This window comes from Lacerta agilis, chromosome 1, assembly GCF_009819535.1.
Source record: "Lacerta agilis isolate rLacAgi1 chromosome 1, rLacAgi1.pri, whole genome shotgun sequence".
Taxonomy (NCBI): Eukaryota; Metazoa; Chordata; class Lepidosauria; order Squamata; family Lacertidae; genus Lacerta; species Lacerta agilis.
Genome location: NC_046312.1, coordinates 57,289,176 through 57,302,926, shown reverse-complemented (window position 1 = coordinate 57,302,926; position 13,751 = coordinate 57,289,176). Strand labels below are relative to the sequence as shown.

General features: G+C 43.5%; 1 protein-coding gene across 1 annotated transcript in view; it reads left to right on the top strand.

Annotated features, from left to right (window-relative positions):
* The first annotated feature begins 3,586 nt into the window (after positions 1-3,586).
* TPCN2 (two pore segment channel 2) overlaps positions 3,587-13,751 on the top strand; it is a 30,620-nt gene continuing 20,455 nt past the window's right edge. Inside the window, exons 1-3 of the mRNA XM_033157117.1 lie at positions 3,587-3,755; positions 10,610-10,671; positions 11,101-11,177. Coding sequence (XP_033013008.1) covers positions 3,587-3,755; positions 10,610-10,671; positions 11,101-11,177 — 308 coding nt within the window. The remainder of the gene's footprint in view (positions 3,756-10,609; positions 10,672-11,100; positions 11,178-13,751) is intronic.

Here is a 13,751-nt window from a genome sequence, read left to right as displayed (position 1 = left end):
ACTTACTCAAATTTTATTACAGTGGTAAGAAATACTAACCTGAAACATTTGAAATTAATGGTCCTTATTTGTTTCACTGAATGGGTCCATTTTGCTTTTTGTTGGATCAGATTTAAATAAGAAAAATCATTTATAGTTACTTAAACTAATTCGGACATCAATGATAACAGATGTTTAGAAAGCAAAATGAGGCTTTACTAGTTTGATATAAACATATTGTTAGCTAAAGGTCACACAAGATCTCAGTGAAAGTTCTGAAAGGTAAAGGTTTTTTTTCCTTTGCAATATAGGCATTAAGATATATTACCAGATTGTTTAGCCACTCACAATTATTTTTTTAAATCCTCCATCTTGAGAGCATTATTGTTTAAAATTTGTGGTAACACATGCTTTACCATTTTTGTTCCACTAATTTTCAAAAGATCCCTACAAAATGGATCATATTTCCAGTTTTCTAGATGGATAAGAGGCAAAGAACTCATCACTCTGCTCCAACCAGGTGCTTAATACCAATTTTAAAATGAAGCTATTCATTTTTCTTATTGCAAAAGTTGTTTTTCTTTTTCCAATTCCTTTTATATTATTTAATATTACAGTTCCATTCTTTTCAAAGTTGCATTTCTTATGGAATCAGCATTCTACAGTGGTACCTCGGGTTACATACGCTTCAGGTTACATATGCTTCAGGCTACACGAAAGCTCATAACAAGAACAAACTTAGTTGGTATCTAAGGTGCTACTGGAAGGAATTATTTTATTTTATTTTGTCCAGAAATAACACTTCAGGTTAAGAACTTTGCTTCAGGATAAGAACAGAAATCGTGCTCTGGCGGTGCAGTGGCAGCGGGAGGCCCCATTAGCTAAAGTGGTGCTTCAGGTTAAGAACAGTTTCAGGTTAAGAACAGACCTCCGGAACGAATTAAGTTCTTAACCCGAGGTACCACTGTACTTAGATGAGGGATAAACGGTTTAAGACAATGGGTTGTATCCAAATAGCCCTACTCTGAGTCGACTCATTAAATTAATTGATATGACTAAATTAGGCCCCTTAATTTCATTTTCAGTGTGTTTACACTGAGTAGGGCTTATTTGGATACAACCCAGAGTCAACATTTTCTATGCAAGGGTGATGGATAGAGACATAGTAGCATTTTCACTTTGAGTTATGCGTCAAAGAGGTGTGCCAGATTTCCTGTCATGATAATTTATCGATAGGCAGTGGGAAATGGTTAAGTATGGTGAAATGAAAAATGGGATACTAGAGTTTGAACCAGCTGAAAATAAAGTATGAACATAGATCATTCAGAAATATTAGCTTGCAAATTATAATTGGTTCCTGACACTTCAAAAATATAGTTTAAATAGTGGGAACATACACAGATCATCAAAATACTCCAGGATGGACTCTCTTGCCTGAGTTAGCTTGATCACCTTTATTAGCATGCTAAAAACATGGAAATATGTGACAGATTGTGTGGTTTAATGCTCATTTGTTTGTGGGCACCATGATGCTGGTTATGGAGGTAATAATTTGTTCTATTTTGTTTCTACTGTGGCCATATAACATTTTGCAGTTGTTGTATTTCCTTGCATTTGTGTTTTTACACTTTTTGCCTGATCTATGCATTAAACCGAGTTTTTATCCTTTTGTTGCTGACTTCTATGGCTTGGAGAATTTCTTCTACTTATGCTGGCTTGTAGGAGGTAACTGCATAGTAATGCTTTACAATGCTGCCCAGCATAAGCAACAACAACAACAACAAAAGGCTGGCATTTAGAATTTTATCTGTGGACATAGGATAAAAATCTGAATGAGATCATCTTTATTTGGATGACTTCACCTTCGTGCATGGAATGCTTTTATCATCCTAAATGCTTAGGCAACGAAAATGCTGGCAGCTGAACAAACCTGAAAAGCTGAACATGGAAAAACTACTCACTGATTCACTGGCAACCAAAAATGATCCATTTTGAAAGAAGGAAGCTTTCGAATTAATTAAAATCCTATATAATAATGTTGAACAAAACCATTTTGCATGCAAGGACAAATGTGACCAGTGAGAAATGATTGCCAGGGATCCCATACCTTTGACAGGAAATTTCAGCAGAAATTGAGAGCGTTCTCAAGAAAACAGCAGTAAAAGGGATAATGTGTGAAATTTAGAGTAATTTATTCTGCCCTAGCCTTAAAGAGTTTGGTAAAGTGTCCTGGGAAACCACCACAATTTTATGCCCACTAAGGATGATGTGTGAAAATGAAATACATTATTGCTAAAATTCAATTAATGGAAAAGTTACTGACATCTAGTATTGTATTCACCGCCTTTGGTAATAAGTCAGCAGCAAACTTCTTCAGTTACACACACATAAATGACATCCAGTGCATGTTTAGAACACATCTTCCCCTGAAGAACCCTCCCAGAGCTACCATTTCCAGCACCCCTAAACCAACCAGTTATCAGGGGTCTTTGGGGGAAGTCATGTGCTTGAAATGAATGGTGTAGACCTGCTCAGAGACACAACTATCTTTAATGAGCACATAACTCGTCTCTATTCATTCCCATTTAGTATACAGTTGCTCCTCTAGCAGCAGGATCCGATGCATGCTTGCTTAGAGTAGTAAGTCCTAGAGTGTTCAATGGGGTTTACTTACTCCTAAGAAAGCACTCCTAGAACTGCTGCAATCCCAGACACTTGCACAAAGGGGTAAGTCCCATTGAACACAGTGGAATTTACTACTGCAGACATGTTTGGGATGGCGGGCGCTGCTGTTAATGCGTGGCTTCGGCAGCACATCACTGGGGCAATGATATCTATCCTATTGAATTAAGTCGGGCGGCGGATGAGTGGGTGGGTACCTGCATAGGATGGAGCAGATACCTATACGGAGGTTAACACACCCCGTTGAATTCACCACTGACAGGGTGGGGGTACACAGCTGTGCGGGACTTCAAAGCGAATCTGCTTTCTGCCTTTGGTCACACGAGTTCCTCTGAGCATGAACAGAAAGCACCTCCCAGCACAGCCCGCCTGGAAGCATGATCTGGGAAGTTACACCCACTCCTCTCTTTGAATCACAGAATTGAACGGTAGAGTTGGAAGGGACCCCGAGGGTCATCTAGTCCAACCCCCTGCAATGTAGTGATCTTTTTTTGCCCAAAGTGGGGCTTGAACCCACAACAACCCTGAGATTAAGTCACATGCTCTATCGACCGAAGACCCTATTCTTTCTTCGGATCAGGGAAGCTCTCGTGGGTCTGGCCCTTTAGTACCCCTCTCAGCAGGACCAGAATCGTACGGCAGCTGGACGGCCGTGCAGAAGAAGAGCGCCCGCGGCTGAGCAGCGCTGAGATCCGCGCGAACTCCGCCCCCCCCAGGAAGCCCCGCCCCGCCTCTGACTATTGGGCGCCACAGTCGGAGCGGAGCAGCTGCGACCGCCTGCCCTGTGGGGAAAGCGGCCCCTCCCACCGCGCGGCGCGGACGGAGCGCCCCGGGCTCAGCGCGAGAGTCCCGCCCCCTGGGCTCGCCCGGCTGCCTCCTCCTCCTCCTCCTCCTCCTCCAGCTTCGGGAGCCGCTTCCGCTCGCCATGGAGGAGGCAGCCAACCCCGAAAGAGAGCCTCTGCTGGCGACGCCGCCGACGGCGGCTCCCGGAGGGCCCCGAGGGCTGCGTGGTCGCCTCTACTCGGGCGGGGACAGCGCCGCCCCGGGCGACGGAGGATACGGCGAGGCCTCCTGGTCTTCCCCGGGCGGGAACGGTGAGCCCATGGGGGGCGTCGGTGGGGAAACGGGGCGGCCCGTCGACTGCTGGATCCTGAAGCCAGGGACACGGGCCGGGCTGGGCTGGTGGGGCAAAAGCGAGTCCACTGCAGGGCTCGAGTTCTGACCCTGGAGGTGCCCGGGCTTGAGCCAAGCCTCGGGGTTCTATCCTGTGATGCCCAAGAGCCTTGCCTTCATCCTCACCTGCACGGGACTGATTGGACGGGGTGGGGGTGAGGCGCCTGCAGCACAAGCCTCCGCATGCTCCCCCCTCTCTCTAATTTTTATTCAGTTTTCTCTTTTACTCATTTAAACATCCTTAGAATACCAGTGACTTTCCTTCTTCTCTTTCCATGGCTCATTCTTCATATCATAAATTCCTGCATATTTTACAAAAACTAAAGCATTCCATATTCCATTATCACATCCATCCCTGCATGCTTTCTCTCAATAGGGTTTCCTCTCCCAGGTAAGTAGGTGTGGGATTGTGCAGCTTTCACAACGGAATAGTTTGTTCCTGCTCATGGAGCCCTTGAGCTAAAAATGGGCGCCCTTGGTCAGTAAGGCCTGCATGGGTTGAGGGAAGCAGTTCTAAAATGCCCCTGAACATGTGCAGACAGGAGGACTCAAGGTCCCCTACCAGCACCTCAGAGATCTTGTGAGGCATTTTCAGAGCAGCAAATGCAACTTTCTCAGGATTAGAAATTAATCGCTGTTACAGGTTTTTGCCCCACCGTTTGGTGTGCCATAACCTTAGCCTCCTGTTTATGACGGTCTCTCCTGGGTAGGTGTGGCAGTGTTCCTTCTGTTTTACTTGCCTGCTTAAATATTGTTGGGTAGGCTGGAGTTACGAGAAAGAGCAGGGAGAGAGAGAGAATTACATTTACAGCATGTAGGACAATTACCTACATGCTGTAAATGTAAATGTAAAAATGTAAAGGACAATTGTACTTTAGATGGTACAATGAAACGTCAACATTGGATGCATACTTCTTGTGTCAACTTCTGTGATGGAAGTGGTACAGCAGATCTGCTAATCGACTGTCTGCACTTCTAGATTACAGAGCCAATTACTAATCCATCCATATTAAATCATACAAACGATTCCATGGGCCATGGCCTAGAATGTTGCAGGTCCAGTGCCACATCGCCAGGGATGCTGGGCTGTGAAGTGATACCCTCCCAATAAATGCAGAACAGTAACAGTAGGAAAGCAATCAATTTTCATAGCACATGTTTACATATTGTTTCAGCAAGGATTCCATGCACTCCCACCGGTCATTTGCAGTTGCAATAGCTAAGTCTAGCTCAGACTTTCGTGCCTTTCTCCTGAATTATTTGAACTCTATAAAGTGCCATAGATGCACAGTGCTATGATAAATGTCAGCGTAGTGACTGGCACCAGTTACATCCAAGCTTTTAACTGAGACGATTCATCTGTGTTGGTGATTAGTCATTCAGTTCCACATCTTGAGAAGTCGCTCTCCCTATAATCTCTAGGGCACACCCAAGTTCCACCCACCATAACATTTGGAAATCATTTGTTCATACTTTCCTGGACAATGTGAATACTTGGCTTAAAAGAAGGGCACAACATTTTTAGAACAGGGTGGCTGCGTTTGAAGCATCTAAGAACATATAGAGAGCCCTTGCTGGATCGTTCCAAAAGTCTAGCATCAGTGGCCAACCAAATGCCTACGGGAAATTCACTAGAAGGGCATGAGTGCAGCAGCACTCTCCCTATATGCATCCCCAGTGACTGGTATTCAGAGGCATACAGGGTTTGAAATTAGCAGGGTGCCAGGTACATTTTGCACCTAAAGATTCTCCATTTGTGAGCACCTAAAAAAGCCTGGGTGCCTTTTATTTGCACCTGGGTGCCATTTTTTGCACTTGACTGACACTCAAGGTTTACTGAAATATACATGCTTTGAAGCTTCAAAGTATATGTTAAGGATAGACAATATGTTAAGGAGTTTAACAATAAAGAGTAGAGTTTTGAAAACTGAAGTATGGTACCAATTTTTTTTTATTGTAAACACCAAATTAAACACATATTAACAATTTCTGTTAAAAATGTAGTATTAACAATGTGTCACTTACGTGAATGGCATATTATCAAAGTAATAAATAAAAAGTGTTGCCAACCCCCCCATGGCGACTAGACATTCTGTTTTGGCACCCGCAACTCAGGTCCCAGGAGTCATTTGGCTCCTAGCTTTTCTATCCCAGTTTCTAACACTGGAGGCATACCACCTTCGACACTGAAGGTACACCACTGTGTTCAGTTCAGATGCACCATTCCTTGTAATGTGGAACTTTGTGTGGTGGTGGGAGTAGTTCTGCAAGTTTGCAGCAGAAGTTTGTTTGCATGAGACTGATTGACTGATGGCCATAGTCTAGCCCCCAATTTCCCCTTCTCCATCTTCAGGGCAATTTTGCACTTAAAAACGTTTCCTTTAAAAAATATTAATTGGGCAATGAATGAATAGGTTAACATGCAAATGGCGCCTTTTAAAATGTTGGGCAGCCTGTGCAAAGCAGCATAGGGACAAGACCCATCATGGCAGCATTAGTATTTGTTTCCTGGTATATATAGCTGTCACTTAAGTTGCAAAACTGGAAGGGAGGGAAGCTCACTGGGTATCCAAATTTTTGTCTCCTGCAGACAAGGAGCTAGAACAGTGATGGCGAACCTTTTTGAGCCCGAGTGCCCAAACTGCAGCGGAAAACCAACCTTTTTATTTCAAAGTGCCAACACTGCAATTAAACCTGAATATCGAGGTTTTTAGTTAGAAAAAAACTCCTACAGTTGTCCAAACATTTGCAGTCTTAAAAGTAAAAGTAAAACACAATAACAAAGTTTTCAATGTTACAGTTTTTTATTGAAAAAACCCCATAAACTCTACATGTGCATGTATTTTAGACAAAGGGATACTCAACTTGTAATAATGATTATATGCCAGACTGACATTGTATGGAACAAGCCTTGTTGTTGTTGTTCAGTCGTTCAGTTGTGTCCGACTCTTCGTGACCCCATGGACCAGAGCACGCCAGGCACGCCTATCCTTCACTGCCTCCCGCAGTTTGGCCAAACTCATGTTAGTAGCTTCGAGAACACTGTCCAACCATCTCATCCTCTGTCGTCCCCTTCTCCTTGTGCCCTCCATCTTTCCCAACATCAGGGTCTTTTCTAGGGAGTCTTCTCTTCTCATGAGGTGGCCAAAGTACTGGAGCCTCAACATCAGGATCTGTCCTTCTAGTGAGCACTCAGGGCTGATTTCTTTGAGAATGGATAGGTTTGATCTTCTTGCAGTCCATGGGACTCTCAAGAGTCTCCTCCAGCACCATAATTCAAAAGCATCAATTCTTTGGCGATCAGCCTTCTTTATGGTCCAGCTCCCCCTTCCATACATCACTACTGGGAAAACTATAGCTTTAAGTATACGGACCTTTGTCGGCAAGGTGATGTCTCTGCTTTTTAAGATGCTATCTAGGTTTGTCATTGCTTTTCTCCCAAGAAGCAGGCGTCTTTTAATTTCGTGACTGCTGTCACCATCTGCAGTGATCATGGAGCCCAAGAAAGTAAAATCTCTCATTGCCTCCATTTCTTCCCCTTCTATTTGCCAGGAGGTGATATTTAGATAGTTTGTTACTATTTCAACTTTGATTCAGACTGAAACAATATGCATATGATCAGGATGTCAAGTACTGATAGAGCCCAGTTCTGAACACTGCATCTGAAATTGTGTCCAAATGGTATTTGTGGATCTTCGTGAACAGATGGAGACACAGGCAGAAGTAGAACATTGACAGAATTTTTATATCGAATAAATAAATGGATCACTTTAACAGAATATGTGCTAAAATTAAGCTGCTGGTCAGGCAGATATATGTGTTAGCATAGTGGAAATAACTCATCTTATGCACAGTCTCTGAATAGCAGTAACAGATAGAGATTATAGTGCTGCTCCAAAAGGTTTTCTTTTTCTTTTTCCTTACAAGCATTTCTAAGGGCAAGCAAGATGTGATGTTAAATGTGTCTTTGCATCCAGTGTGCTGGCTTGCTGTTATTGTTTTAAATGCAAATAGCATCAATTGGGGCAGTTGATAATAATCAGGGCCACAGCAGATGGAGAGTTCAACCCTTTCCACACCTGTTGTGGTCCTTATGAAAACCACCCCTTTGAAATTGCTATTTGCATTGGTAGGAAATGCAAATGTTAACACGGGAGGCTCTCTCCAAAGCAAATTAGGAATTGACCTCAGAAGAGCAACAGTCCTTAGGGCTGCAGCATGGGAGGAAATGGTTAAATTGCCTCTCCATGCCTGCTGTGTCCTTCATAAATATCCTTTTTGCCCCCAGCAAGAAGAGATGTTTTTACAATGCAAACCCACATCCCATCAGGAGAATATGCAATGCGGAGGGGAGAAAAGAAAAGAAAAGTGGAGTGGAGAAGGCTGAAGGAAATATATCTGGGGCTGGGGTGGAAGAAATGGAAAGGACGCAAAGAGGAGCAGGAAAGGAGGAAAGGAAAGGGACAGAAAGCGAACGAGAATCAGGAGGAGGCTGAAGGAGACCAGCAGCGCAAAAGGAAGGGAATATGAGTAGTGAGGGGAGAGAAAAAGGGCGAGAAGGGGCGAAGGTGCCCGAGCGAGAGAGACGGCCGGGTGCGCATGGATGGAGGGAGGCAGGGAGGCGCGAGAGGGAAGAGCGAAGCCACGCGGCTCCCCCCCCCCGCAGCGCTCAAAAGGAGGGCTTCCCCCTCACCCGCCGCCCGCCGCCCCTGGCCCAGCCCCCGCTGCTGTTACCTCGTCGTCGTCGTAGCCTCGCGGCGAATCCTCCGCAGCAGCCAGCAGCAGCAGCAGCAGCCAAACACCACTGGGACAGGCGCCAAGGAGGGAAATTGCTGCTGTCTGCTGCTGCGCCTGCGCTGGCAGGACGCATGAGCAGAGCAGCGCAGCGGCGCCATTTCCCCGCCCCTGGCGTGCCAGCAGAGAGAGCTCTGCGTGCCAGCTGTGGCACGCGTGCCACGGGTTCGCCATCACTGAGCTAGAACATGGGAAGTCAATGTGCCCTGCAGGTGTGGATCACAACTTCCATTATCCCTAACCATTGACCATTGATGATGCAAGTTGCAGTCCAAAACATCTGAAGGGTACCAAGTTGGCTTTGTCTGGGATGGAGGTTCCTTCTCCGGAGCTATTCCGGCTTTAGAAGGGTAATGCATAAATATACACTTGTCTCTCGAGTGTTTCTGTTGCATTCCCTGGTGTCCACTTTTAGGATTTGGACCCCAGTCCACCAAGAACTTCTTCAAAAGCCTCATTACAATGGATGGGAGTGATGCAAGAGCATAGCTGTTCTCTTAACATGCATGTTTGCTTCTAGAGCTTCTTATCCCATAGAGCCTGATATGTGATCTTGCTTGTTGGCTCACTGCCTATTTTGGGTGCAACTTTGTATTCAAAAGGTGGACAGTCTCAGACTTGCTTGTTACAGGAATGGCTTCTTGCTGCTTTCCTGTAATTGCTTTCACCATGCTGATTTGTCAGTACTCCCTCTGCTAATTTACTTGCCTGTATGCCCTTGCTGGAGATGAGTGAATGTAAGGACAGCACTAATTGAGGGGTAATCTGCTGCAATTCTCTATTTACAATTGCTGCTGTTTCCTTGAGTTAAACCCTTTCATCTTAAACAAGAGGGAAGTGGTAAACAATGTGAAAATTACCTCATGTGTGAGGCAGTTTTGAAGTAAATCAAGAGTGTCTTAGGTTGCAAGTCTAAGAAGACATATCAGGGAGGAAGCTCTGAGGAGCACAGTGAGAATTACCGGTACTTCAGAGCAAATATGCAGAGCATTGCACTGCACGTGAAATTTCTCATTGGACATGCTTTAGCATGTAGATGTGACCGCAGCTGGAAATCAGAAAGGAAATAGGTGGGAGCCAGAACATTCTTGTCGCATCCTGTTAACCAGGAAACTGTCCAAAATGACTGAAATCATGATCAAAGGAGTAATTGTGAATGGCCCTTCATATTCCTTCCGGACCACTCAATTAACATTAATTTTTGAAGGTTCAACCATACAAAAATAGCTGAAGTAATTCAAAAATACTTTTTTTCTTGCTGCCAAAGTTCCTGAAATATGACGATATAGGATTCTGGCTCTTTAGAAAAAGAGGACTTTTGGGGCACATTAGCAATAAACTCTGGACCATTTCTAAAGGAAACTAACCAAGCAATATGGTGTCCTGCCATTAAGGCAATGTCACCCACCCATTAGGATGATGTTACCCAATTGTCAGGTGGCCATGGTTTAAGAAAAATGGTCTTGTGTGCCATATTGGAACCCCTGCCGGACCATGATTTGCCCAAAGGCTGAAGGTTCTCCACCTCTGCTTTAAGGGGAACATTACAGATTTCTCCTCAACTGATTTTTGTTTGTTTGTTTTAGCACAAACTTGGCACTGGTGGCATCTTCAGTCTTCCTTCCTAATATATACAAGCTCAGCACAGCAGAGATAGGTACAAGGTTAAGACATGAATGTTCATGGCATTACTGCTGTTATATTGGTTTAGATAACCTAAAATCCAGTGCTTGGATTCACAGAGCCTTGTCTTAATCCTGATGGTAGGTCAGTAGAAGATCTCTCAGCTTCCTTTCCTCCTTCCTTCTCCTATTGTATTCACCGAAAAGATGCTTGAGATGTGATGACACATAGTCTGACATCCTCAGCAGCAAAAAGGCTAAATTAAGCAATACCAACACTTTGTGTGGGATCTTCATGATTTATGAAACTAGCTATTAGCTTTGTTGCGATCACAGAAATGACTGTTGTGTCTTTGCAGTTGCCGATGACCAAAATCCCTACTTGAACCAAGCAGTAGTGTTCATTGAAGATGCAATTCAGGTAAATGTCTCATCTTCCAGGCTATGGCCAAAGTGGAGATAACTGATTAGTGCCCAGCGAAAAAAACTATTGCATAGGACTTGAATATTCTGTTTTCCTGATGAGCTGCCAGTTTATGGCACACAGTTAAATTAATGTTAGACTCTGCAGTCCAGTCTTACCAGCTGTGCAGTAAGTGACTGCCCTAAATAATTTTAGGGAAGCTTGATTTCTGCATATTTGTGTTTTCATCTCTTTGGACAACCAGGATTGCATAATTATTGCTCATGACACTTGTAAGAGCCATTCCATGTTGGGAAATCAGTTTGTTTAAAGGTTAGTGGATGTTGCCTTGAATAGTGCTTGCCTGTATAAATTGATATGGCTTGACTTTGAATAACAGAGCAATTGTGATGCTTGAGTGATCTCTCTTGCCTTTCACCTCTCTAGTATCGTTCCATAAATCACCGTGTGGATTCTTACTCCTTGTGGCTTTATCGGCGGTATTACTCAGAAGTTTGCCAATGGTGAGAAACTGGCCTCTTTTCTCTTGCTTATCTCTGATGCTTAGAGCCTCTGTCACTCTCTGACTCCACAAATCATTGGTTCCTCTGTCAATCCAAGGCATTTTTGTATTTTCCTAACTATCCCTCTTGGGATTTCCTATCTGGCTTCTGCAAGTCAGCAGCTATGTTGGGCACTTTCATTTTGCAGCAATAACCATGATGCCCCTCTCTATCACTCCCAAGTTGGTAGGCTGGAGAAAGAGACCTTTTGCTAAACAATGTGACATTGCTACAAATATTGTTGGTCATCACAGATATAAAACCGCCCCTGTACAACCAGATGCCTGTGGAAAACTCACAAACAGAATGTGAGTGCAGCAGCTGCTGTTCCCCACCAACCTTTAGTCAGAGGCTTTATTAGAGTGTTTCTTTATTTAAAATGATGTTTATAAGATGAAACGGAATTTGCACTTTTGTCTGCTCTTGTGATAGCATAACACCCCACTGGATAAAAGCAGAGTTATGGGAAACCAGAAATGGTTGAATAGTTAAGACCAACAGCACAATCCTATGCATGTCTACTCAGAAATACAACCCACTGAGTTTAAGAGGACTTACTCCTGGGAAAGTATATATAGGATTGCAACCCACGGGTTGAATTCAGCATAATGTTAGGCAGAATGTTTTGTTGGCACAATAACCCCCCTCTCCTCCCCTGTGCCCCCCTACATCTCTTCTGGGGGATCCCCCAACCCTCCAGAGTAGATTTGGGGATAGTGTGGGGGAGGAGGGGGCAATCCCATTATGCTGGTGTTTATCCTGTTTTAAGTGAATACCACCTACCATTCTTATTTCTTCCTTTTTATTTTTTTGGTTATTTGTATTTTTTTGAAGTTATTTCAATTAAAAGAAACAAAGTGATACAGAAAAAAGAAGGGAAAGTAAGGGGGAAAGAACAACAAAGACACATATGAAAAGGATAGCTAGATAAATAGATAGATATGCAAAAATGCAATATATTATATTTTCATACGTTCTTACATAAATTGGTATAGTGTTATTATCCTTAATACTTACGTAAATGTTAATAGCGTACTACATTTTGTATAAAGTCATAGAATCATAGAGTTGGAAGAGACCACAAGGGCCATCCAGTCCAACCCCCTGCCAAGCAGGAAACACCATCAAAGCATTCATGACAGATGGCTGTCAAGCCTCCGCTTAAAGACCTCCAAAGAAGGAGACTCCACCACACTCCTTGGCAGCAAATTCCACTGTCGAACAGCTCTTACTGTCAGGAAGTTCTTCGTAATGTTTAGGTGGAATCTTCTTTCTTGTAGTCCTTCCAAACATTATCATATTTATCCAAGCAAAGTCTGCCACTAAGCATTCCGTTCACAGGTTGCGAGTGTTTATCGTCAATTCATTTTTAAAAAGAAATCCTTATGAAAAATTCCCAGGATTACAAAAATAAATAAATGTGGATTTACCCTCCACTCTGTTTTAAGTTGCGATACATTCCATGTTATTAATCATCCTTTATTCTGCCCTTCTTCCCAAAGTACCCCAGAGTGGCAAACAACAAAACAATTTACATGTTTAGAAACAAGCCAAATACCCTGACAACTAATCATTTGAAAGCTTCCAGAAATATATTTTTCAGCCACCAAATGCGTGAGCGAACAGGAATGTTTTAAAATCCTACCTAAACATTAATAACGTAGGCCAATCCCGCCCCCCGCGCCCCAAAGGTCATGGGTTCCTACTGAAAAGAACCTGTCATAGTTCAGCACCAGTTCCTGACTTTGCCAAGCTTCATCTCCTAAGCTAGGAAAATGTTACATTTCCAGATTCTTACTATCACAAGCTTAGTTGCAAATGGCAGGAATGCCAAAATGTGTCAGTGATCATTTAAATCCTTAAGGCTTGAAAATGAGGAATATCACTGAAATATGTGCATTATCTATAGCAAGTGTGGGAAATCTTTGTCCCTCCAGATGTTGCTGAACTACAACTTCCACCAGCCGTTGCCATTGGCAGCACTTGCTGGTGTTGATGGGAATTGTGGATGAGCAACATTTAGAGGGCCAGAGATTCCCCATGCCTGATGCGTAGTGTTTGCTATTGCAAAAAAGGGCTTGGTTTTATCAACCACATGTTTAGGGAAGTTTTTAATATTTAATGCTGTATTGTTTTTAACACTCTATTGGGAGCCACCCAGAGTGGCTGGGGAAACTCAGCCAGATGGGCGGGGTATTAATAATAATAATAATAATAATAATAATTAAAGGCCTCTCTGTGACCACTGCAGCAGTGACAATGGTACTACCATTAGGTCATTGTCTTGTTGTGTTGAATATTTGATAAAGGGGAGCCACACTGGGGTGAAGGTGTCCTCCTTTGTTTGTGCCCATGCTAGTTTAAGTTTGTTGGTTAACTTTTCTAGTAGGGTGGTTGCCTATCCCCTCCTCCTCCCCCCCCCAAAAAAACCCCACAGCATACAAATCAATATGGCTAATAAGACCCAACACTCTCCCCTCTAACACATGTAAACAAATGATGCTGCAACCAACCAAACACAACCAACCAAGCTCT